Source organism: Hemitrygon akajei, chromosome 19 (assembly GCF_048418815.1).
Source record: "Hemitrygon akajei chromosome 19, sHemAka1.3, whole genome shotgun sequence".
NCBI classification, from domain to species: Eukaryota; Metazoa; Chordata; class Chondrichthyes; order Myliobatiformes; family Dasyatidae; genus Hemitrygon; species Hemitrygon akajei.
Genome location: NC_133142.1, coordinates 55087900 through 55115415, shown reverse-complemented (window position 1 = coordinate 55115415; position 27516 = coordinate 55087900). Strand labels below are relative to the sequence as shown.

The 27516-nt window shown below is 40.5% G+C and overlaps 1 protein-coding gene across 1 annotated transcript in view; it reads right to left on the bottom strand.

Annotated features, from left to right (window-relative positions):
- The window catches only part of dnah1 (dynein, axonemal, heavy chain 1), a 367482-nt gene that overhangs the window by 47009 nt on the left and 292957 nt on the right, over window positions 1-27516 (bottom strand). Inside the window, exons 58-63 of the mRNA XM_073072534.1 lie at window positions 27223-27354; window positions 16658-16783; window positions 14413-14532; window positions 12373-12522; window positions 10646-10806; window positions 9171-9396 (exon numbers count right to left, since the gene is read on the bottom strand). Of these exons, the coding sequence (XP_072928635.1) occupies window positions 9171-9396; window positions 10646-10806; window positions 12373-12522; window positions 14413-14532; window positions 16658-16783; window positions 27223-27354 (915 nt within the window). The remainder of the gene's footprint in view (window positions 1-9170; window positions 9397-10645; window positions 10807-12372; window positions 12523-14412; window positions 14533-16657; window positions 16784-27222; window positions 27355-27516) is intronic.

Below are 27516 nucleotides of genomic sequence, written 5' to 3'. Positions count from 1 at the left end.
CTCATTGTACTTCCAATGGTTTCGAAGCATTTCCACTAATATTGTTGCACATATATTATTACTTGTCTTCTGAGATTACCCTTTCATTAATATTACTGTCCTTCCATGAATTGCATGTTATTTGCCTGAATATCTGTGTACTTAATTTCATATTTTACCTCTCTTTTTTAAGAGTGGTGTGACGTTTCCATTTTCCAGTCCTCCAGAACCATGCCAGAATCTAGTGATTCTTCTATTGAAATCAAATAATTGGAGAGAATGTGGAGGCATTATTAATGATTTTTCAAGAACCACTAGATTCTGGAATGGTTCTGGAAGACTGGAAAATTGCAAATGTCACTCCACTCTTCAAGAAGGGAGAGAGGGAGAAGAAGGGAAACTTTCTTCCAGTCAGTCTGGCCTCATTGGTTGGGAAGACGTTGGAGTCGATTATAAAGGATGATGGCTCTGGGTACTATAGGAGTCGCATGATAAAATAGGCTGTAGTCAGCATGGTTTCCTCAAGGGAAAATCTTGCTTGACAAATCTGTTGGAATTCTTTGAAGTAACAAGCAGGATAGACAAAGGAGAATTGGTTGGTGTGTACTTAGATTTTCAGAAGGCCTTTGACAAGGTGCCACACATAAGACTGCTTAACAAGCTACAAGCCCATGGTATTACAGGAGAAATTCTAGCATGGATAAAGCACTGGTTGATTGGCAGGAGGCAAAGAGTGGGAATGAAGGGAGCCTTTTTTGGTTGGCTGTCGGTGACTAGTGGTGTTCCACAGGGGTCTGTGTTGGGACCGATTATTTTTACGTTATATGTCAATAACTTGGATGATGACTTTATTGCAAAGTTTGCAGATGATATGAAGATAGGTGGATGGGTAGGTAGTTTGGAGATAGAGCGGCTACAGAAGGACAGACAGATTACGAGAACAGGCAAGGAAGTAGCAGATGGAATACAGTGTTGGGAAGTGCATGATCATGTACTTTGATAGAAGAAATGAAAGGGTTGACTATTTTCTAAATGGGGAGAAAATACAAAAAAACTGAAGCACAAAGGGACTTGTGAGTGCTTGTGCAGTATTTCCTAAAGGTTAATTTGCAGGTTGAGTCTGTGGTGAGGAAGATAAATTCAATGTTAGCACTCATTTCAAGATGACTAAAATATAAAAGCAAGAATGTAGTGTTGAGGCTTTATGAAGCACTGGTAAGGCCTCACTTGGAGTATTGTGAGCAGTTTTAGGCCCCTTATCATAGAAAGGATGTGCTGAAACTGGAGAGGGTTCAAAGGAGGTTCACAAAATGATTCCAGGATTGAATGGCTTGTCATATGAAGAGCGTTTGATAGCTCTGGACCTGTATTCAGTAGAATTCAGAAGAATGAGGGGTGACCTAATTGAACCCTATTGAATGGTGAAAGGCCTTGATAGAGTGAATGTGGAGAGGATGGTTTCCTATGGTAGGAGTGCCTAAGACTAGATGACACAGCCTCAGATAGAGGGGGATCTGTTTAGAATGGAGATGAAGAGTAATTTCTTTAGTCAGAGAGTGGTGTATCTGTGGAATTGTTTGCCACAGGTAGCTGTGGAGGCCATCTTTATGTATATTTAAGGTAGAACTTGATTGGTCAGGGCATGAAGGGATACGGGGTGAAGGCAAGAGAATGGGGCTGAAAGGAAAATTGGATCAGCCATGATGAAATGGTGGAGCAGACTCAATGAGCCAAATGGCCTAACTCTGCTCCTATATCTTATGATCTTATCACTGGTAATGCCTCCATAATCTCTTCAGCTACCTCTTCCAGAACCCTGGGGTGTAGTCCACTAGCTCATATGACTTATAGACCTTCAGACCTTTCAGCTTCCAAAGCAACTACACTTACTTCTGCCCTCTCAAACATCCAGCATACAGCTAATGTCTTCCATAGTGAAGACTGATGCAAAATACTTATTCAGTTCATCCACCATTTCCTTGCCCCCCATTACTACCTCTCCAGTGTTATTTTCCAGCAGTTTGATATCTACTTTCGCCTCTCTTTTACTCTTTATATATTTTGGAATCCTCTTTGATATTATTGGCTCGCTTACCTTTTTATTTCATCTTTTCGTTCCTTATAGCTTCTTTAGTTGCCTTTTGTTGGTTTTTAAAAGCTTCCCAATCGTCTAACTTCCCACTAATTTTTGCTGTATTATATGCCCTCTCTTTTGCTTTTATGTTGGTTTTGACTTCCCTTCTCAGCCATGGTTGTGTCATCCTGCCTTTAGAATATAACTTTTTCTTTGGGATGTATCTATCTTGCACCTCCTGAATCGCTCCCAGAAACTCCAGACATTGCTACGCTGCCATCATCCTTTCTAGTGTCCCCTTCCAATCAACTTTGGCCAACTCTTCTCTCATGCCTTTGTAATTCTCTTTACTCCACTGTAATACTGATACATCTGATACATTTAGCTTCTCCCTCTTAAATTGAAGGGTGAAGGTGGAGCTTAGGAGGGTTAATGGTGCCTAACGGCGACTCCTTTACTTGCATCTTCAGAAACAGCTCTACTTCCATCTTTAATATCTCTATTTTTCCCTTTCAAGGTTCTTTTGAAGACCCTGACCTGGAGTTACATGCTGACTACGATTCTTTGCGGGAATGGGACCCTCTCAGGGGGTTTCATAACTTGCCATTGTTCAGCACACCAAAGGCTCAGCCTAAGAGTCTGGCTCAAATTCGGAAGCCTAGGATCTCAGGGCTCTGGAGGCGGGCGGATCGAGGGTCGGTATCAGGACAGGAGACCTGTGTGTCCTCGGGGGAGTCAGAATATCTGCTGTGTGCCAGGTACAGAGTTCGAAAAAAGCAACATAATGGACTTTTAACATCGTAAGCCAGCGAGTTGTTTGTTATATCTCCCTGCTCACTGGGAATATGGAGACATCTCTTTCTCTCTTATTAGGGAGACAGAGAACCTGTGGTATGTTGAATACTGGGTGAAATACGAAGTCTTTGGGGTAACTGCAAGTCTGTGTTTTTGCTGTTGCTTTGCTCACACTTGAGTGCTCGGTGGCGGTGCCAATGCTTGCTTTTTTTTGCTGGTGGGGGGGAGCTGGGGGGGGGAATTTGGTGTTCTAACAGTTAACTGTCGTTCATTCTTTTGGGCACTCCTCTGTTTTCGTGGATGGTTGTGAAGAAAAAGCATTTCAGGATGTATATTGTATAAATATAATCTCTGACATTAAATTGTACCTTTGAATTCTACCATATTATGAACACTAATCATAACAACGCAGAATAAAGTGTAAAAGTGACTGAAGGAGTGCAGTGAAGTTAAACAGTAAAAGGGCATAGTGAGGCAGATTGTGAGGCCATCCATCTTATCACACAAGAAGTCCAGTCAATAGTTTGATGTCAGTGGGATAGAAGCTGTCCTTGAGTCTGGTGGTGTGTGCTTTCAGGATTTTTTTATCTTCTGCCTGATGAGAGAGGTGAGGAGAGAAATCCCAGGATGGGTGGGGTCTTTAATTCTACTGACTGATTTACTGAGTCAGCAAGAAGTATGAACAGTCCATACTGCTTGCTGCCTCATTGCTGGTTCCTATGATGTGCTAAGCATGTCACAACTCTCTGCAGAGCAGTTGCCGTGATGCATCCAGACAGATGCATCAATTACATTGATTTCTATTAGTATCTCTGCAGATCTGCAGACCAATGAGAGTTAAATTGACAAAAAATATTGCAATTACAGAGGAGTCTTGCTGCAAATCAACCTGAAATGTTATGCATTGTTTAATGAAATTTGTGAATTATCAGTGACTAATTTAAATGCTTTCTTGTTCTAAATGCATGTCAAATTTCTTCTTGCACATCTACTTACCATCTAAAAGTCTCGTTTTACTTTTCTTACTCCATTTCTCACATTTTTAAGACTGCAAATTTGTATGGTTACATCTAACTTCCAATATTCACAAAATTTAACAATTCCATAATTTCATAATGCTATAAGTTGTTGTTCACACAGGGGTCTTTTAAGCAAATATTATGTTGCTTCTTAGAATTAGGATTATAATTTTTTATTTCTTACATCCATCTCACAACATGAGGGAATAAAAATCTTTATGTTACGTCTCTGTCACAATGTACAAGCAATAAGGAAGGGAAATGTGGGAGGATATTGCCCAGACACTAAGATTGTATACATCATTGTTTTATATACATGGATGTCCAGTCAGATATGCATTCAGAGCTATGTGTATTGATAAATCTGATGGGCTGGTGAAAGAAACTGTCCCAGAGCCTGCTGGACCTGGCCTTAATGGTGTGATACTGTATGCCAGACGGAAGTGGCTGAAACAGTTTGTGTGTGGGGTGGCTGGAGTCCCTGACGATCCTCCGGGCCCTTTTTACACACCTGCAGCTGTGAATGTCCTGAACAGAGGACAGTTCACATCCAGAGATTCTGCACCTGTGATTGAGGGTAGTACAGCTCCTGTACTAGGTGGCGGCACAGCCAGTCTCAATGGTACCTTTGTAGAAAGTCCTGAGGATTTGAGGACTCCAAACCTCTTCAGGTGAAAGAGGCACTGTTGTGTTTTTTTCACCACATAGCCAATATGCACAGGCCAGGCGGCATCCTTGGTGATGGGTATACGAGGAATTTGAAACTACTCACCTTCTCAACTACAGTCCCATCAATGTCAATAGGGGCTATCCTGCCTCTGTTCCTCCTGTAATCTATGATCAACTCCTTCATTTTTTCAACAATGATTTGTTTGCAGTGCTTTGTAACTTAGTTCACAGGAGGAGTGATTCAAATTGCCTGCAGTTTTGACGCTGTTTAGTCTACATTGTGGGACCTTTAAGATATTTCAATATTTCACTCTCTTTGTTACATATGAACTACACAAAATTCACTTGCCCAATTGACCATTCTTGTCACTGCTTCTAAAAGATTGAATTGGCCTTTTCAGAAGAATTCCATGCTAACGGTCCTTAGTTAGTCTGCTATCTTCTGGAATGGCTAATACCATTCACACCAAGATTTATCTCAATGCCTTGCAATGATTGCATTTAACCCTTCCTCCCTTTTTAAACAGTATAATATTAGTAGTCCATTGGGCCTCTGACCTCTGCTGTGCAACCAGGATAGATTGTAAAGTTGTAGTCTTTCTTCCCTTTCATATGGTAGAAACCTGCAATATGTTCACCAGGCTCTGGCAATTTTCCAACTTTCAGACATGTTGACCCCTTTGAAACTGTCTTGCTTGCTATGTTTATCCCATCCAAGACTTCCACCTTCTTTACCACCATCCTGCCTGTCCCCTTCTTTTGTGAACCTTCACAAAGAGGTTACCTTTTTGGTATCTAAAGTGACCTGCTCTTTCATTAGTTATCTTTCTGCTCTGCATGTGCATTAAACAAATGTTTGAACTTTTATTTTCTTTCTCATTTCTTTTCACGCCCTCTATTTACTTTCCCAATTTAATTCAACACCTCTCCACTACCCACTTACAACATTTTCAAAAAACTTTTCCTGCAATATTGAACTCTTGGTATCTGACTGTGGACTTCAGAAAGGGTAGGACGAGGTAGGACGCGGGATCACGAACTAATCCTCACAGGGATCAGAAGTGGGGAGAGTGAGCAATTTCAAGTCCCTGGGTGTCAAGATCTCTGAGGATCCCACCTACTCCCAACATATTAATGCAGCTATAAAGAAGGCAAGACAGTGGCTATAGTTCTTTCATTAGAAGTTTGAGGAGATTTGGTTTGTCTTCCAAGATACTCAAAAACTTCGATAGATGTACCGTGGAGGGCGATGACAGGCTGCATTACTGTCTGATATGGGGGAGCTATTGCAGAGGATTGAAAGAAGCTACAGAAAGCTGTAAAACTAGTCAGCTGCATCTTGGGCACTAGCCTCCGTAGTATCCAAGACATCTTCAAGGAGTTTCAGAAAGGTGGTGTCCATCATTAAAGACCCTCACCACCCTGGGCACACAAATTTCATGACATATGCCAGTGATATTAAACCAGATTCTGATATAAGCTTCTCTTCCTTACCCGCTATGCACATCATCATACAGAGGTCTCTAGATTTGACAGTCCCTTTTTACCCCAGTCTTCTTGAATTTCCTTCTTTAATCCCACTACTCTGGCACTGATCAAACATCAGGCAGCTGTTACTAGTTTACTTTTGCTAAATAAAATTTCCTTCCCCTTGCTTAAGACTTTTAATATCCTAGCTTTGTAGTCTTCCACAATTACTTACACTTCTATACGAGAACGTCCTTCCACATATATTCTTCCATGTTCCCACCTCCACCAACATATTTCCACACACCATTATCATGAAACTGTTTAGAATTGAATCCCATTTCATCAGTCTAGTTACAAGTGACTAAAAAAATTGTCCTGAATGCAGTTGAGAGTTTTTATATTCTTGCCTTTTATATTGATTGCATACAATTAATATAAGAATAATTGAATTCAGTGACTGTTATTATCCTGTGTGTTTTTCTACTGTTATCCTGCAGTAGTAATATCCACTATTATTATTACTGTATTCGGTGCTCCCGGTATAGTCTCCTCTACATCAGTGAGACCCAATGTGGATTGTCACCTCCATTCAAGTACCCTCGCTCCATCTGCCACAACAAGAGGGTTTTCCTGTTGGACATCCATTTTAATTCTACTTTCCATTCCCGTTCTGACATGTCGGTCCATGGCCTCTTCTACTGCCATGATGAGGCCGCTCTCAGGTTGGAGGAGCAACACCTCATTCTTCTCAACTTGATGGCATGAACATCAATTTCTTTAACTTCCGGTAATTTCTCCTCCCTTCCTCTTACTCTCTTTTTCCCTACACCATTCCAGTCTCTCTCTTACTCCTTCTTCAACTCACATGCCCATTACAGTACCTCCCTCTGAAATCCCTCTTCCTTCTATTTCTGCCGCAGTCCACTCTCCTATCAGATTCCCTCTTCTTCAACCTTTCACCTTGTGGTGAACTACATATACCTGTCTGGACTGCTCCTGTGGCTCCTCCCACAGACCCCTGCTGACTGCTCCTGTGGCTCCTCCCACAGACCCCTGCTGACTGCTCCTGTGGCTCCTCCCACAGACCCCTGTATAAAGCCTGTTGCCCAGCCTCATTCCCCAGGATGTAGTGTTGTTCATTCTTCCAGTCAATAAAAGCCGATACCTCGCTTCCTATGTCTCAGCGTGAGTTATTGATGGTGCATCACACCTTTCCACCTCTCATATCCCAGCTTTCCACTTCATGCCCCTCCCCAACCCACCCACCTTCCTCCTCACTTAGCTTCACCTATCACCTGCCAACTTGCATTCCTTTCCCTCCCCTCCCCTTCATATTCTGGCTTCTTACCCCTTCCTTTCCAGTCCTGATGAAGGGTCTCAGCCTGAAATAACAACTGTTTATTCCTTTCCATAGATGCTGCCTAACCGGCTGAGTTCCTTTGGCATTTTGTGTATGTATTACTATCATTAATGTACTTTCTGCAGAAATTTGTCTGCAAATTTGAAAAGATATTTCCTTCAAACTGTTCAGAGATATTTACTACACTTCCATAATTGGATGGTTGATCCCTTTTTGCTGTTTCATTACACCTCATATGATATAAAAACAGAAAATATTGAAACACTTAACAGGCCAGGCAGTATCCCTGGGGAGAGAAAGAGTGAATACTTAATGTTGATGTCTAAAAAAAAGTTAGTTTTAAATTGTAGACAACTTAAAACTTTTGGGGGCGAACAAAGGAAATATCTCTGAAAAGGCAAGCCTAGTGTAGTTGAGGTAATTCAACTGTTTAAGGAGCTGTCTTATTGAAGATATTTAGAGAGAGGGAAAAAAAGGGATATGTAAATACTATGAAATACACATCAGACTTGTTTCTAAGGTCTGAAAGCAAATGGGGAATACTAGAAAAGCTGAGTAGTTCAGGCAGTGTATGGAGAGAGAAAAAAAACTGAGTTAATATTGCAGATGGAGAATCTTTACAACAGAACTGGTCATTTCTAATAGAGCATTTGGTTTGTAAATGGCTTGCACCGTTAGTAAATTGACTGAACATTATGTACCCAAAATCTACCTTCTCTCTCTCCTGAATGCATGCATTTCAGCATTACCAAAACTTGCATCAATCTTTTTGTTTTTGAGGTCTCCCAATTTTCCCTACTGAAAATGCTCTGCAAAGCCAAAGTAGTTTTATTTGTAATGGTTTGCATTAATACCAACATCTTCAAATTTATTTTTTATAATTGCCTTTGCCATGATTCATATTCCAACCATGATTTCTTCTGTGGTGACTGAGTCTTGACCTTTTAGACTGGATTTACCCAGCAGAAGAGATCAGATCAACAAACGCAAGCTTTTGGCTGTCTATCTTCTCTCCGGGTATGGATGTCCATTGGCCTTCATAAAGTTCATCTGTCACTTGCTAAGACTTTATTCCTGTCTGAGGCTCATTCTTGTGGGCTGATGTTTTAGTATCTGATTACTGACAAAAAGTAGACTGTACTCGACTGGTTTAAATGGTTTATATTTGGCAGACCAGAACTACCTTTTCTTGAATGAACAAAAAAGGGAGAGAAAGGAATCATGTTGCTAGTTGAGTTTGACATTATAGAGGAATTTTGCTCCCATACAACATTTTCATGTTTGTAGAAACCTGGAGCCTAATATGGGAACAACACGCACAAAATGCTGGTGGAACACAGCAGGCCAGGCAGCATCTATAAGGAGAAGCACTGTTGATGTTTCAGAGGAAGCCAGGCAGGGTCTCGGCCCGAAATGTCGACAATGCCTGGCCTGTTGTGTTCCACCAGCATTTTGTGTGTGTTGTTTGAATTTCCAGCATCTGCAGATTTCCTCATGTTTGCCTAATATGGGAAATCAGCTAATTCCTGTGGGCACTGAACGATAAAAGTAACAGATTTATTTTAGTACTCACACTAAAAAATACAAATGAAAATATTTCTTTTGATTATTCATGGGATACAACAAGGTCAGAATTAATGGTAAAATAATTAAATAACAATTAGAAGACTGTTGTGTGAACATGAGTTATGTGTGTGTGCTTGAATGTGTCAAGTCTGTGTTCAAGGACTTGTACATATTTTTTATCATTCGCGGCAAGTTCAATATTTCCATTTATGACCAGAAAAGCGCTGCTGATACTGACCTTGATTTCTCCTGCTTTAACTTTAGAAGCCTCAAGGACTTTGATCAACTCCACATCATCCACAGGATTGCCCTCGGAGGTGCTCAGGCGTAAAAGGATTTGATCCTCTATCTCTTTCAGCTCGCTCCTCATTCTAGCATTGCTGACGATCAGCTGGTTCTTTGCATCCTCTAGATCTGGACGCTCCTGTGCCACAACACGACCCAGGAGCTGATCTTCCAGACCACTGCAGGATTACAATGTAATTTACAAGGTATACAATATTAACAATCTTCTAAATAAATTTAGGTTATTATACTTATTCCACTTCCTTAAGCCAGAAATGTTCTGTATTTTTAGTTTGAAAAGATAAATCAAAACATTGTTTCAACATAAGATTTTAAACACAAAATTCTGCAGATGCTAGAAATCCAGAGTAACATTTAGCAGGTCAGGCAGCGTCCAAAACATCAGTTCCTTATTCCTCTCCATAGATGCTATCTAACCTGCTGAATTCCTCCAGCACTTTGTGTGTTACTCAGTATAAGATTTTACATCCTGCCTTATTTTGCAACCTTATAGAATTGAAAATTGGTTTAAATCAAAAATGTCTGAAATTAAAATGCTTTAGTAACTGTTTGTTATTCTAGAAGAAACTGAAAGAATTTAAACTTACTAGCAAATACAAACTGAAAACAAATATCAACTGACATGTGAAACATCTAACACAGAAATTTAACAGAATTATTGTCTTTAATTGATCATACAAATATATGAACTGGAGCAGCAGGGAGTCTTTCAGCATCTGAAGGCAATGTTGTTATTTGATAAGATCACCGCAATTCGATTGTAATCTCAACTCCACATTCCTGCCTATCTATGGGAACCGTTCACACCCTGCTTTTCAACTTTTCAAAAATCTATCTACCTCTGCAAAATTATCTAAGACTCTAATATCCCCAGGATATTTAAAGTGGGGGATTTAATTATAGTAAAATGACACATTTCATTGTATGTTTCCATGTACATGTGATAAATAAATCTGAATTGGAATCTTATCTGAATCCAGTGTCATTGAATGTCAGCAATGATAGCTGGATATTCTTTTGTGAGATACCACCTTTGCCTGGCACCTATGTGGCATGAAAACTGCTTGTCACTTATCAGCCCAGCCTCAGATCTATGAAATCAAGAGAGTATAATTTCAGATAATCAGTACTTGCTTTCTAGAATTCACAATGATTTCCTCTGGGTAATTTCAAATAATCGTTTCCTCACCAGTAATGTCTCCTTCAGGATGACCTTTTCTCCCATTACCATACTCTTTCATTTGAAGTATTACCCTTCTTGTCATTTAACTTTTCCTGCTTTCCATCTTTTTTGATCTCTTCTACTCTCTTCCCTTTTTCTGTTTGTTAAAGCTTGATTATCTAGCACTTTCAGTGGTTAGTTTTGGATTTCCCGAAGGAGCTGATTTTGCTTTTGTGTCCATTTACCTTGGAGATAGTGTGAAATTAATGAGAGTGACCTTTGATGATATCTCAGGAGTATAGTGAGGATTGGGCAGCTTGGTAGTGATGTACATTTTAAAATCTTCATGATAAGGGATAACTGCATCTCCCAGTTTTATGACTGTACTCCCTTGTTGTTTAAAGGTCTGGAAAACAGAACAAAATCTTTGGTGTTATTATGTCCACATATTTTATACATAAGCATTTGTGTCATGTGTTTATTTTTGTCTTTAGTTAACATGTGATTATACGGATCTTAGATTATGATGGAACATATTTCTGTTGCTGCTTACGGTCTACTGTTTTAGAGCTGCCAAGTTTGTATTGAGTCTAATCACAAACAAGAGAAAATCTGCAGATGCTGGAAATCTAAGCAACACATACAAAATGTTGGAGGAACTGAGCAGGCCGGACAGCATCTATGGAAAAGAGTGCAGTTGATTTGATGAAGGGTCTCGCCTGAAACGTTGACTGTACTCTTTTCCATAGATGCTGCCTGGCCTGCTGAGTTCCTCCAATATTTTGTATGTTGCTGCTTTGAGTCTATCTTACTTTACACAACTGCTCTGCGATACAATATGTAGAGGGCCCTCAGTGAAAACACAGGAGTCTGTCACCACAAATTTTGTATGATGATCATTAAAATAAAGCTTAAATGGACAGATGCACTTGCATCTGGCAGAATGGTAAGAGCAAGTGGATTCAACCTTCATTTGGTTCACACACTACCTGTTGCAGACTGTTTGGCAGAGGTGAATGAAGGGATATCCATCATGACTTGATCAGCTGATTCAGTATCGAGTCACTCATGGTGAAGTATATTGAAGTGCCCCAAGCAGAATAGAAACACTTTCACTGCTTCTTCCAGGTGGCATTTGACAAGGAGGATCAGCTGGGGGCAGAAGGGAGGTGGTGATCAGGCAGAAGACTCCTAAGTCATTTTTGGCCTGATGGTAGGAGACTTCAGGAGGTCTCAAATCAATGTTGAGGGCCCATAATGACTCTATTCTGTCTGTATAGCATGGTATTGCTAGCTCTGTTAGGTCCCTCGTGCTGCTGGGACAGAATGTATGGATAGATTGTGATAGAGGAGTCAGGATTGTAAAGTTATGTAAGTAAAATAATGAATAGTCAGTCAAACACCTTTCCCAATAAACACTAGCCCCCAGAGTGAAAGGAGGACTTTGCAAGACTGAGTGGAATTGGTGCAATTTTGGCATTCTGAATTAAGTGCCTGTGTTGTTGCTGTATGGTCCAATAGATTTTATACTTCTCCTGCATTCACAAAGCAATTTGATACAACTGAATGACTTATTACATCACTTAATTATGTTGTGGATCTCGAGTCACAGAGGCCAGACTGGGTAAAAGGAACAGATTTCCTTGCTTGAAGGATGTTAGTGAACAGGATGGGTATTTATGGCAATCTGGTAGTTTTGACCAGATATTTTCCTCCCAAAACCTTTACATTATTAACATGCTGAAATTGTACAGCCACAGTGATGGAATTTGAACTTCTGTCTCTGAATTGTTAGTCTAGGCCCCTGGACTTCTGATCAGATGATTTCAACAAGTAATCATTGCATTATTAGGGTGTAAATCATGATTTTACTCTCATTATGAATGAACAACAAATAGTTGCAATGGATGACTTCCTGATAATACTATAGTCAGAATATTTCACCCTAAGCTTGTCTACTGTTTTTTGGTACCATTTTCAGCAGTATGGGGTCTAGGGCTGGATCCAGTTCCTCCCTCACATTCTCCAAAAGGCAAGGCTTTCCAAAACGTATGGCATTCTCCAGACTCCGCAGGAAGTCACGGTCAGACATCTTGAAAATATCTAATCCGTTGTCTTTCTCCTGAAGTAGCCAAAGAGATGAATTAAATTAATTAGATTGGTTTTTTCACAGAAGAAGGCCTGTTCTATTGCAGTAACATTTAACCATGACTGTTACTGGCAATGCGGTTAAGTGGAGTTTTGTGCTAGTCTTTTGCATTACTTTTTATGATTGGATTTCAGATAGAAACTACAGAGGGAGAATCCTGGGGCAGAAAACAATTCTATAAGATTAGCATTTAGATCAAATGCAGAATGGCAGAATGATTATTATTGTGCAAAAAAAGCAGCATTTTGCAGTTTAAGGACGGATAATAAATTTTCACCAAGGATGGAACCTACTTGACAACCTGAAGAGTTATCACTAATTTTCATGTGGAAATATATGCATTCTGGAATATTCTCAGAAAGGACTAATGTATCAAACTCTACTTGGGAGATTTTGAATTCTTGCACATCATGTGTAGACTCAGCTGACAAGACTTGGGGTTTGTAGATAAAATGTTGTTAACATTTACATCTGGTTTTGAATTTCTTGAAGTGCTGCCTAAACAGTAAATCTCCCATAATCTGCCACCCACTTGTTCAGAATTCCCAATGGTTCACCAGGTGATGATTCTGATTCTCCCTTTAACATATTAGGGTGCTGGTTCTGCACTTCCTTTAACACACCAGTGCCCCACTACAACTTTAAACCTATTAGGTTCACTGGAAAATTTATTATCCTTCTCAAACATTTTTTAAAAGTATGAGTTTAAAGCAAGTTGGAATATTAATGGGAACAAGATTTTTTAAAATTATTTTGTGTGTAAATTTTGTCTGTTGCTCATGTCTAGTTGCCCTGAACAATCCTCTATTAATGTTGGTGGCTTTCTGCTTTATGGCAGATGTTTGGGAAACTGATTGTACTTTGCTAATTTAGGGTTGTTAAACCATCGAAGTGTTGTGAAACCGGAGTTGTACAGGTTCCACATTTTAAACAAATGGCAACTAACCAGTTAGGTTTTTCAAGAACACAAGAGTTGACTTGTTCTGGTAGCACCTACAGAGAATAAAACAGTTAATGGTTCAGGCAGATGGTCTTTCATAAAGATCAGTAGATTTCGGATCTCTGTAAAATATGGCCAATTAAATCCAGTTTAATAACTTTCCATGGTGTGATCTGAACTCTCAATTCACGATTATTTGATCAGTGCTGTAGGCAATATGCAAGTTTTTGTTGCAGGGTGGTGTAACTGAATGCACACCTATAATATTATAGTCTTACTATCTTCTCACCTATTCTCTGGAAATACTGTCCATAATTGACCACGCTGTGCAGATAACTGAAAGATGCTGATCACTATGAAAGGCCATCGACATGAAACTGCTTTTCACCCCATAAATGCTGGCTGATGTAAAAAGTAATTCTGCCGTTTTCAGTAATTCACCATTTTATGGCCATATGATGCTTTTATACAAGAGTGTTAGTTTGCTTCTGATACATCACTAAATGTGTCCAGATAATTACGGACAGCTTCAACAATATCCAGCAGTGATCTCTGGACAGCAATCATGAGGTGATTGGCTTTCCTAACCATACAGGAAACCAAGGTCATTCCTCGTAAACCACATGGGATCGATGAAGAATAGGGATCAAGTACCGTGCATCAACTGTATAAATTAACATGTGTAGTGCTTTTGTGAGTTGTTTCAAGCTCAAAAAACTCATGTTGAATATTACTCAGAGTCGCTTGATACTAGAAAAATTGCACATGGAGTCATTTTCCAAAGTATTTGGTTGTCAGGTGACAATACAACCTCTAAGTAAATTCAATCAAATTGTGATATATTTCATACTTTATATTCATGCCAAACAAAGCTAATTAGTTTACATAAGTTACCAGCTAATGTGGCTGTAGATTACTCTTACCAAATTTTTTATCCATTTATTTGCTTGACCTTGTGGATCAATAAACAAAGGCCAGCGCTGAGTAAACTGTGTGATTATTCCATTCTCGACTGATAGTGCATCTTTGGGAAGACCTGCAATCTATGAAGCAGAACGTTTAATAGTAAATAGTATATGAAACAGGAAGGTACACCATTCAAAAGTAAAAAGCCAGCCACTTCAGGAGTACATCAGGATATACTACTTTTGCGTGGAGGTGGGGAGGGGGGCGCGGGGGCATAGAAGATAAAACAGACAGAGAACTAGAAGTTTTTAAGAAAATGTTGCTATAGACTGCAAGTTCTTTTGCAACTTAAAATTTTAATCCAACCTCTGGAGACCCACCTCCACCCCACCCAAATTTTGTTCTATTTATGTGTTCCATTTCCCCATTGTTCATGGATAAATCTGACTACAAAATAGCCATTTACCCACATCCATGCCCCGGTAACCACAAAAATCTGCTTACCTTTTTCCTAACATGGTGTACAAAGGATACTAAATGTGGTCAGGGTGCAGACAAATTTTGGGGTAGCGGCTTGTTGGACATGGAGAAAATGTACTTTGCTTTACCTAGCCCATGCGCTGTGCTCTAAAGGAATTTAGAGTCATAAAGACATATAGCAAGGAAACATGCATTCAGTCTGCTAGTCCATGCTGGCCATCAAACACCTATTTGCGTTAATCATTTTTTCAAACTTCTCTTCGACTCCTACAGATTCTACCACTCAACCCTACACTACCAGTATGGCCATTTAAACCTACCAACCCAAATGTCTTTGGGATGTGGGAGACCCACCCAGTCACAGGGAGAACGTGCAAACTCCTCCATGAGAACACCTGAGGTTAGGATTGAACCCGTGTCTCTGGCACTGTTAGGGCATGGCATTACCAGTTCCACCCTGTGCTTTCCATTTACCTCAAGGTCCTTCCCACCTTCCTGAGTCTGGGGAAATTCAGATGCCTTTACTTTAAAAAAACAGAATGGCTGTTAAAATGAAGGCTGTTTGTTTATTACAAGATTGGGCACTTCACCTTTGCTTCATGAAGTAATAAGTTTCAATGCAGTTCTGATTGCCCATCCAGATTTTTTTGTGATTATAGCCTTTCAATAATTTCAACCTGTCCAATTTTAGGAGTTAAGGTTCAACCCATTAAATCTAAAATATTGTGGCAGAAATGCTATTGACATAATATATTATAATCATTGCAACTGTGAAAACATTTGCAATGAGTGCAATGAATCTATATCATTGCTTTAATGCCAGAATACAAAATCATCGTGTCAAGCTCATCTACAACTGGTACACTCCAAGGTTCACACTATTGATAGCCAAAGGCTGAGATAAACTTAACAAAGACAGAGGAGGGATCAGCACCTGCTGTAACTCTGTCCTTGACTTAAGTGGTCCACACTCCATTCTTTAGCAAGTTCCCCACTACCCCCAACTGACAAGATATCAAAATGATTATATGTTAGGTGAAAAACAACAAGATTTTGGGTGCTGTTAGTATCCTTGCTGCTTGGCAGAGTCAGTCATAAATTCACAACATTATCTCCCACATTTAGGTGAAGAACATGCAGAGGATGCGATAATCCTGAACCATTGTCAAGAAAGGAGAAAAATATAATTGTTGTAAACTCAGAGGAACTTGTGTACTGTATAGCCACAGGGAATGTCATCACCAGGATCCTCCATTATACACGCTGAGTGGTGGAAGAGCTGTCCTCACATGATAATATGATCATCACTGAACTCCAAAACCCAAGGAAATCCAGAGAATCAAATCAATTAAATTAAATTTCTATTGGCTTTAGTTTCAAGTTTTGAAAAGGCAGTTTATATTTATCCATCCCACTTTAATGTCCAATGGAAAATGGCTCAAATATCTTCCTCTCATCTAAAATTAAAAGATTTGTCCTTCAGAGTTTATTCATTGTGAGCATATTCCCAACCCTCCAATCTACAGTATCTAATCACTGGCTAGAGTGTTTACACCCTTTAACTTCTCACATTCAGAGAGCACTATATTCCCTTGCCGTTTCCTGTTTGCAGATTGGTATGTGTTCCTAAATTTGTTTTATTTAGAGATACAGTTTATTTGCATGTTGCTGAGGTACAGCAACAAGTCAGCAAAGTGTCAACTTTGTTAGTGCTAGCTTTCTGACTTCTATCCAATCAGATGGAATGAATCAGCTAAATGAAAATAGAGAACAGTTACTTACCTGCCAGATCCTTATGTTCACAGGGTCCCCTAATATTGAAGTCAGAGTGCATTCTTTTGTGTGGGGAACACCGAGTGCATAAAGCTTTTTCAGCCAATCATCATTCATTGCTGCACGATATTCTCCCTGAATAATAAAACCCAATATGGTAATAGCAAAGTCAACCTGATAAAAGCTTACTTATTTGGTGTAATAATCACTGGAAAGTGAAGTGATAAGACTTACTTACACTGAGGACTAAGTGCTGTACCATCTTTATGTTTCCAATCTATTAGAACCTCAATTTAAACAAGTTTGCATGTTCCAAAGCAGTTGTTGAACCACTGTTTTTTTTAAATAATACTTTTTCTAAGATTTGTACATTTTAATAAACATGTATTTTTCACTCACTGGTAGAAAGCGGTATAGCAGCTGAACTAATTGTTTATCACCATTTTCATTTTGCATTGGCCAAGTATTAGCTCATTACCCACTTGATGTAATTGTTTTAATTGTGTAGCTAGTTTATTCTCTATTGAAGGAATTTTCCTCATCTTATCTACAAAAGTGAGGGATTTTTCAGAAGCGCCATCTTGGCTTATTCTTTATTCTTTTGTCTGAACATCTCAGCATTGTTTCTCAGCTCTTAATTTAGTTTGCTTAGTATTTCTATGTTCGTTTGTACTCTAAAGTAAACTGAAATCTTAGACTTAAGACTACTCATCATTCTTGACTCCTGGAAGATGCACAAGGATCAAAAATTAAACAGAGATCCACCACAGTAAAGGAAAGGATGTCGATCACCTGGATAAGATGAATTGCAAGCTCTCAGATGAGCTAATGACCCCCCAAAAATTTAAATGTCTGTCACACTGAGGAATACAGTCCCTTTGACTAGATCAGTATAAATTAATGAATTGGTTTATTATTGTCACATGTACGAAGGTAGAGTGAAAAATTTGTCTTGTGTACCATCAATGCTGATTAATTTATTACAACAATGCATTGAGATACTACAAGGTACAACAATGCATTGAGATACTACAAGGTAAAACAACAACAGAATGCAGAATAAAGTGTTATAGCAGAAAGTGAAGTGCAGGTAGACTATAAGGCAAAGTCCCAACGAAGTAGACTGTGAAGCCAAGAGATTGGCTTATCATACTAGGGAAATATTCAATAGTCTTATTACAGTGGGGTGGAAACTATGCTTGAGCCTGGTGTTAGGTGCTTTTGTCTATCCTGCTTGGTATTTCCTCAAAGAATTCTCACTCCAACATCTTCCCAACAAGTAAAGTCAGGCTAACTGGGTTATAATTTACTTTCTTTTGCCTTCCTCTCTTCTTGAAGAATGGAGGACATTTGCAATTTTCCAGTACTCCAGAACCATTCCAGAATCTAGTGATTTTTGAAAGATCATTACTGATGCCTCCACATTCTCTTCAGCTACTTCTTTCAAAACCCTGGGTGTAGATGATCTGGTTGAGGTAACTTATCTATCTTGAGAACTTTCAGATTCCCAGATATACCTCCTGACTGCAGCACTAGTAGTGAGGACCAAGACAGAGTGCTTACAGAACTGCTTTGAATCGGTAGACTGGACTGTATTTAGGGATTCATCTTTGAGTCTGGATGAGTATGCTGCCATTGTCATTGACTTCATTAAAACCTGTGTGCCAAAGAAAACTCAGTGTACATTCCCAAACCAAATGCCATGGATAAACCAGGAGGTTCGTAGTCTGCTGAGGGCTAGATCTGTGGCATGACCCAGGTCTACACAAGAAAATCAGATATGACTTGTGGAGGGCTATTTCAAGAGGTAAGAAACAATTCTGAGAGAGGTTGGAGGTGATTTTGGATGTGTGTCAACTCCGGCAGGGTTTGCAGGACATTACTTCCTACAAAGCGAAACCCAATAGCAAGAATGGCAGTGATACTTCACTACCAGATGAGCACAACACCATTTATGCTCATTTTGAAAGGAAGAATAAACCTACAGCTATGAGAATCTCTGTAGCATCCGGTGACCCTGTGATCTCCATCTCGGAGACTGACATCAGGCTGCCTTTCAAGAGGGTAAACCCTTGCAAGACAGTAGCCCCCTATGGAGTACCTGGTAAGGCTCTGAAAACCTGTGCCAATCAACTGGCAAGGAATTCAAAGACACTTTCAATCTCTCATTGCTGTGATCGGGAGTTGCCAACTGCTTCAAAAGGGCAACAATTATACCAGTGCTAAGAAGAGCAGAGTGAGCTGCTTCAATGACTATTATCCAGCAGCACACACATTTACAGCAATGAAATGCTTTGTGAGGTTGGTTGTGGCTAAAACCAACATCTGTCTCAGGAAGGACTTGGACCCATTGCAGTTGCCTATCTCCACAACAGTTCTATGACAGACGCGATATCAATGGCTCTCCATGTGGCCTTGAACAATACAATCTCTGTCAGGATGCTGTTTATTGACTATAGTTCAGCATTTAACACCATCATTCCTACAGTCCTGATCAAAGAACCTGGGCTTCTATGCCTCCCTCTGCAACTGGATCCTTGACTGGAAGACAACAATCTGTGCAGATTGGAAATAACATCTTCACCTGGCTGATGATGATCACTGGTGCACCACAGGAATGCGCTCACTACTCTATTTCTCTGTGCCCATAACTGTGTGGCTAGGTATAACTCTATAAATTTGCTGGTGATACAACCAATGCTGGCAGAATCTCAGGTGGTGATGAGTACAGGAGCAAGATATACCAGCTAGTTGTACGGTGTCATAGCAAAATCCGTGCACTTGCTTCAAAAAGGCAACATTTATACCAGTGCCTAAGAAGAATAATGTGAGCTGCCTTGAATGGCAGATGCAATCTGAATGGCTCTTCACATGGCCTTAGACAACACAAACACTTATGTCAGGATGCTGTTCATCAACTATAGCTCAGCATTTAATACCATCATTCCCACAATCTTGATTGAGAAGTTACAGAACCTGGGCCTCTGTACCTCCCTCTTTAATTGGATCCTTGACTTCCTAACAGGAAGACCACAATCTGTGTGGATTGTTGATAATATCTCCTCCTCACTGACAATCAACACTGGTGCACCTCAGGGGTGTGTGCTTAGCCCACTGCTCTGCTCTCCAAATACCCATGACTTTGTGGCTAGGTATAGTTCAAATACCATCTATAAATTTGAGAATGATACAACCATTGTTGGTAGAATCTCAGATGGAGATGAGAGGGTGTACAGGAGCGAGATATGCCAACTAGTGGAGTGGTGGCGCAGCAACAACCTTGCACTCAACATCAGTAAGACCGAAGACCTGACTGTGAACTTCAGAAAGGGTAAGACGAGGGAACACAAACCAATCCTCAGAAGGGTCAGATGTGGAGAGAGTGAGCTATTTCAAGTTCCTGGGTGTCAATATTTCTGAGGACCTAACCTGGTCGCAGCATACTGATGCAGCTATAAAGAAGGCAAAACAACAGCTATATTTTATGTGGAGTTTGAAGAGATATAGTTTGTCATCTAATACACTCGAAAACTTCTACAGTTGTAATGTGGAGAGCATTCTGACAGGCTGCATCACTGTCTGGTATGGCGGGGGGGGGGGGGCTACTACATGGGACTGAAAGAAGCTGCAGAAGGTTGGAAAATTAGTCATCGTCATCTTGGGTACTAGCCTCTGTAGTATCCAAGACATCTTCAAGGAGTGGTACCTCAGAAAGGTGTCATCAATTATTAAGGACCCCTACCACCCAGGACTTGCCCTCTTTTCATTGTTACCATCGGGAAGAAGGCACTAAATCCTGAAGGCACACACTCAACAATTCAAGATCAGCTTCTTCCTCTCTGCCATCTGATTTTTAAATGGACATTGAACCCATGAACACTATCACACTGCTTTTTATTTGTTTTTGCTTTACTTATTGAATTTAACTATACACATACACACACACTGTATTCAGTTTTCTCCTATATCTATCATGTATAGCATTGTACTGCTGCCGTAAAGTTAACAAATTTCACGACATATGCTGGTGATATTAAACTGATTCTGATAAACTTCTAGATTTACTTCATTCAAGAGTGTGAACCCTTGCAAGGTGACAGGCCCTGATGGGGTACCTGGTAGGGCTCTGAAAACCCGTGCCAACCAAGTGACGGGTGTGTGCAGAAACATTTTCAATCTCTCATTGCTATAGTCGGAAGTTCCCACATGCTTCAAAAGGGCATTAATTATACCAGTGCCCAAGAAGCACAGGGCGAGCTGCCTTAATGACTATTGTCCAGTAGCACTCACATCTATGGTAATGAAATGCTTTGAGAGGTTGGTTATGGCTAGTATCAACTTCTGACTCAGCAAGGACCTGGACCCACTGCAGTTTGCCTATCACCACAATAGGTCTACAGTGGATGCAATCTCACTGGCTTTTCATGTGGCCTTGGACCTGGCAGGACGCTGTTTATTGACTACAGTTCAGCATTTAACACAATCATTCCTACTGGTCAGATTCAAAAGCTCCAAAACCTAGGCATTTGTTCTACCCACTGCAAATGGATCCTCAGCTTCCTGATTGGAAGACCACAGTACGTGTGGATCGGAAACAACATCTCCACCTCGCTGATAATCAACACTGGCACACTTCAAGGATGTGTGCTTAATCCACTGCTTTTCTCTCTTTACACCCGTGGCTGTGTGGCTAGCACAATTCAAATGCCATCTATAAATTTGCTGATGATACCATTATTGTTGGTAGAATTTCAGATGGTGACAAGAAGGCGTATAAGAGCAAGAGTGGTATCACAGCAACAACTTTGCACTCAATGTCAGTAAGACCAAAAAACTGATTGTGGACTTCAGAAAGGGTAAAACAAGGGAACATATACCAGTCCTGATTGAGGGATCAGAAGTGGAAAGAGTGAGCAATTTCAAGTTCCTGGGTATCAACATCTTTGAGGATCTGTCCTGGGTCTAACATATCAATGCAGTTACAAAGAAGGCACAACAGAGGCTATATTTCATTAGGAGTTTAAGAATATTTGGTAGGTCACCAAAAACACTCGCAAATTTCTACAGAGGATCGAAAGAAGCTGCAGAAAGTTGTAAACTCAGTCAACTCCATATGGGCACCGGCCTCTGTAGCATCCAAGCAGTGATGCCTCAAAAAGGCAGCATCCATCATTACAGACCCCCATCAACAAGGACATGCCTGCCCTCTTCTCATTGCTACCATCAGGGAGGAAGTACAGGAGCCTGAAGGCACACACTCAACAATTCAGGAATAGCTTCTTACCCCTCTGCCATCAGATTTCTGAATGAACATTAAACCCATGATCACTACCTCACTATTTTTTTGCACTACTTATTTAATTTAACGACAGTTTTTATCATTATGTATTGCTGCCACACAACAACAAATTTCATGACATATGCTGGTGACATTATACCTGATTCTGATTATTTCATCTAAACTACTATCGCTGCAATCTGTTGCCTGTATTTTTCCTTGAAATAGCATACTTTTAAACCAGCTTAATGAACTAGTGATTTTACAATCTAATGAAGGACACAGTGGAATTAACTCTCAGGAATGCAGGTATGGCACCTTTAAGTGGACGAAGGTACATTGCCAATGCTGGAAGAGAGGGAGGAGGGGAGCCAGATTAAAATGTTGGCTTATGATGATAGATAGATAGATAGATAGATAGATACTTTATTCATCCCCATGGGGAAATTCAACTTTTTTTCCAATGTCCCATACACTTGTTGTAGCAAAACTAATTACATACAATACTTAACTCAGTAAAAAATATGATATGCATCTAAATCACTATCTCAAAAAGCATTAATAATAGCTTTTAAAAAGTTCTTAAGTCCTGGCGGTAGAATTGTAAAGCCTAATGGCATTGGGGAGTATTGACCTCTTCATCCTGTCTGAGGAGCATTGCATGAAACTTTCTCTACCCAGAATCTTGTTAGCAGATGTACAATCTGTGAAGAACAAGACTGAGGACTCAAGAGCAAGACTGCAGTATCGGAGGAAATAAGGCATTGCAGGGCTCTGTGTTTCATGGAGACATGCCACATACAATGGTAAGATCTGAGAGCTTCTTGTTCATCTGATGGACTGGACTGCTGATTCACAGAGGGCAAAAGGTGAGGGGTTTGTGTTTCATGATAAACTCTTCGTGGTGCACAGATGTAGCTGTCTTGTCGCAATATTGTTTCCCCCATCCTGGCGCATCTAATGATTAAGTGCCAACGGTTCTACTTACCAAGACCTGAGCGCAGTTTACACACCGCCTAAGGCTGATGTTAGGCATGCACTCAAGGCATTGAGTGCAACGATAAGCAAACTAGAAATAGCTTGCCCTGACACCTTTCAAATCGTTGCCAAGGACAGCAATCAGGCTTTCTTGAAGAATTCTCTGATCTTTTATCATTAGCATATCACCTGCAGCACCAGGGAACCAACACCCTCAACCACTGCTATACTACCACAAGCAATGCCTACCACTCAATCACGAGTCCACATTTTGGGACATCTGACCATCCGGCTGTCCTCCTAACTTCATCCAGCCAGAGGCTAAAGAGCAAGGCTCCAGAAGTAGGGAGAACAAAGAGGTGGTCACAGGAGGCAGAGGAGCAGCTACAGGACTGCTTCAAGTCAGTGGACTGGACCATATTCAAGGACTCATCAGAGGATCTGAATGAATACGACACAGTTGTCAGGGAATTTAATAAAGTCAGTTGTGGATGAGTGTGTTCCCACTAAATCATTTAGAGTCTTCCCCAACCAAAAGCCCTGGATGAACAAAGATATCGGCAAGCTGCCGAGGGCCAGATCAATGGCGTTCAGGTCTGGTGACCGAGTGATGTACAAGGGATCCAGGTATGACCTCCAGAATGTCATCTCATATGTGAAGTGGCAATTCTGGACCAAACTGGAGTTACAGAAGGATGCTCGACAGCTGCGGCAGGGTTTCAATGCTATCATGTCCTACAAAGTGAAACCAAGTGACATAGGTGACAGCAATCGCCATTGGTACAGGTGCACCACAAGGCTATGTGCATAACCCCCTGCTCTACTGACACTTTATAGTTTACATTCCTTGGTGCTATCATTCCAGAGGATCCGTCCTGGGTCCAGCACATAAGTACCATTACAAAGAAAGGCAACACCTTTACTTTCTTAGAAGTTTGCGAAGATTCAGCATGACTCCTAAAACTTTAACAATATTCTATAGATGTGTGGTGGACTGTATCCCATCCCTGGCTGCATCATGGCCTGGTGTGGAAACATTAATGTCCACGAACTAAAAATCCTACAAAAATGGTGGTTATGGCACAGTCCATCATGGGTGAAGCATTGAGCACATCTATATGGAGTGCTGTCACAGGAAAGCAGTTTCCATTGTCAAGGGCTCTTACCACCCAAGCCATGCTATCTTTTCACTGGTGCCATCAGATAGAAGGTATAGGAGCCTCAGGACTCATGCCACCAGGGTCAGTAACAGTTATTACCCCTCAATCATTAGGTTCTTGAATCAGAGGGGATAACTTCATTCAACTTCACTCACTCCCACAACTTAGGACTCTTCATCTGATGTTGTCAATATTAGTTGCTTATTTATTTATTACTATCATTATTTTCTTATTTGCAGTGCTTGTTGTCTTTTTCAAATGGGTTGTTTGCACCCAGTGTGTGCTATTTTAGTACAAACCCCATTTCCAGAAAAGTTGGGATATTTTCCAAAATGCAATAAAAACAAAAATCTGTGATATGTTAATTCACGTGAACCTTTATTTAACTGACAAAAGTACAAAGAAAAGATTTTCAATAGTTTAACTTACCAACCTAATTGTATTTTGCAAATATACACAAATTTAAAATTTGATGGCTGCAACACACTCAACAAAAGTTGGGACAGAGGCATGTTTACCATTGTGTTACATCACCTTTCCTTTTAATAACACTTTTTAATCGTTTTGGAACTGAGGATACTAATTGTAGTAGATTTGCAATTGGAAATTTTGTCCATTCTTGCTTGATATAAGACTTCAGCTGCTCAACAGTCCGTGGTCTCCGTTGTCTGATACTCCTCTTCATGATGCGCCATACATTTTCAATAGGAGATAGATCTGGACTGGCAGTAGGCCAGTCAAACACACGCACTCTGTGTCTACAAAGCCACGCTGTTGTAGCCCGTGCAGAATGTGGTCTGGCATTGTCCTGCTGAAATAAGCATGGACGTCCTGGGAAGAGATGTCGCCTTGATGGCAACATATGTCTCTCTAAAATCCTAATATACACCTCAGAGTTAATGGTACCTTCACATACATGCAACTCACCCATGCTGTGGGCACTGATGCACCCCCATACCATCACAGATGCTGTCTTTTGCACCTTTCGCTGATAACAATCAGGATGGTTGTTTTCATCTTTGGCATGGAGAACTTGACGCCCGTTTTTTCCGAAAACTAGCTGAAATGTGGATTCATCTGACCACAGCACACGGTTCCACAGTCTTTCGGTCCATCTGAGATGAGCTCAGGCCTAGAGAACTCGCCGGCGTTTCTGCATAGAGTTGATGTATGGCTTCCTCCTTGCGTAATACAGTTTCAAGTTGCATTTCTGGATGCAGCGACGAACTGCGTTAAGCGACAATGGTTTTCCGAAGTACTCCCGAGCCCAGGTGGCTATAATTGTCACAGTAGCATGACGGTTTCTTAGGCAGTGCCACCTGAGGGCTCAAAGATCACACGCATTCAACAGTGGTTTCCGACCTTGCACTTTACGCACTGAGATGTCTCTGAATTCTCTGAATCTTTTCACAATATTATGTACTGTAGATGTTGAAAGATCTAAATTCTCTGCAATCTTGCATTGGGAAATGTTCCTCTTGAACTGACTAACAATTCTCTCATGAATTTTGGCACAAAGGGGTGAGCCACGACCCATCCTTGCTTGCAAAGACTGAGCCTTTGATGGACGCTACTTTTATACCCAGTCATGATACCTCACCTGCTACCAATTAGCCTGCTTAATGTGGAGTCTTCCAAACCGGTGTTACTTGAATATTCTGTGCACTTTTCAATCTTACTTTAACTCTGTCCCAACTTTTGTTGAGTGTGTTGCAGCCATCAAATTCTAAATTTGTGTATATTTACAAAATACAATTAAGTTGGTCAGTAAAACTATTGAAAATCTTTTCTTTGTACTTTTGTCAGTTAAATAAGGGTTCACGTGAATTAACATATCACAGATATTTGTTTTTATTGCATTTTGGAAAATATCCCAACTTTTCTGGAAATGGGGTTTGTACATGGATGCACCCCTCATGAGGCCAGACCGTGTATTAGGCAGTAGGCTCATCCATGCCCCACGGTCCAGAACTCAGGACTACTCTGTCATTCATCAGCAACTGCGAGTCCTGGGTTGATATCAAAGATTGAAGCCCCAAGGTTGATCAGAGGCCTGGAACAAAGCCTGAAGGTTGATCAGAAGTCTGGATTTAAGCCCGAAGGTTGATTGGAAGTCCAGACACTGAGGCCCGATAGCTAGAGCCTGGGTCTGTGAATATCTGTGTATCTGCTGTCTGGAAATCCGTAAGTCCATTGGAGGCTGAAGAAGACAGCCTATCCTGGGATGAGAGGACTGTGTATGTACATAGGTGAGTGTTGCAAGGGAGGAAAGGGGTTTGTTTCATTGTGGGCATGTTACGCTGGCACCAGAATGTGTGGTGACACTTGTGAATTGCCCCCAGCACATCCTTGGGCATTTTAGTTGTTAATGCTAATGACACATTTCGCTGTATGATTTCTGTACATGTGATAAATAAAATCTAAATCTAGGCCTGGAGCTTCTTCTGATTCATATTGACTTTAAATGAAAGGGAACTATCATCCAGCAAGCAGACAACAGCCACACAGCGGCACTGCAACACAGGGCTAAACCTCTAAACCCATTTAACAAGTTTGAAAATTTAAGAGGTTCTAGAGGTAAGCAGAAATTTAAAAAAAAATTATATATAATATAATTTCAATATTGCAACCTTCAATTGCACTGCTGAAAGGCATTTGCATTTCATGCAAATAAAATATTTAATTGCAGAGGGGTAAGTCTGGCATGTGCAGCTGCAATACTTTCACTTAGAAGAGTTGCTAGTGTACTTCTGGATATGCTTGAGGTTAATCTTGTCGGGGTGATAGTTTAGCTTTATTGCTATGAACACAGTGATTATGGAGTATGCCATCACTACCATTTTGTTCTAGCAGTTGTTGAATTTAATCCCCACGCTAATTTGATTCCTATCTTGTAATTCTTCTAAACAAACGAGATTCTGTAGATGCTGTAAATTGAAAGCAACACACAGAAAGTGCTGGAGGAACTCTGCAGGTAAGGCAGCATCTATGGAAAGGAATAAACGGTCTGTCGAGATCAACTGTTCCAGCTTCTGCAGAACCTTGTGTTTGTATGCCTGATGCAATATGTTGGGTTAGAAATGACTCTGAGATTTTTGACACACACTGGAATGAAAGACGTGTTTGGTCTGAAGTGAACTGAAGGGATTGATACTCACCGTGAAAGGACCCAGATATGCGACGTACCCTCCAGCGAGCAGCACATCCCCCGCTACATTATTGATCATTTGGTCCAGATTCTGGACAGTTTCCTGCCAGCGAATTTTCTCATCTGACAGTCCATTTAATAGCTTTGAATAAACAAAGAATAAACATACAGCATCAATTTCTGCACCTGGACACAAGTGATGATATTTTGCTTGATAAGTCTATAATATTAAACTTCAAGCAAGCAAAAGAGGACCGGATGTTTTGATGCTTTTGATGTGTGGAAATTGCACTGGTGAAGTAGG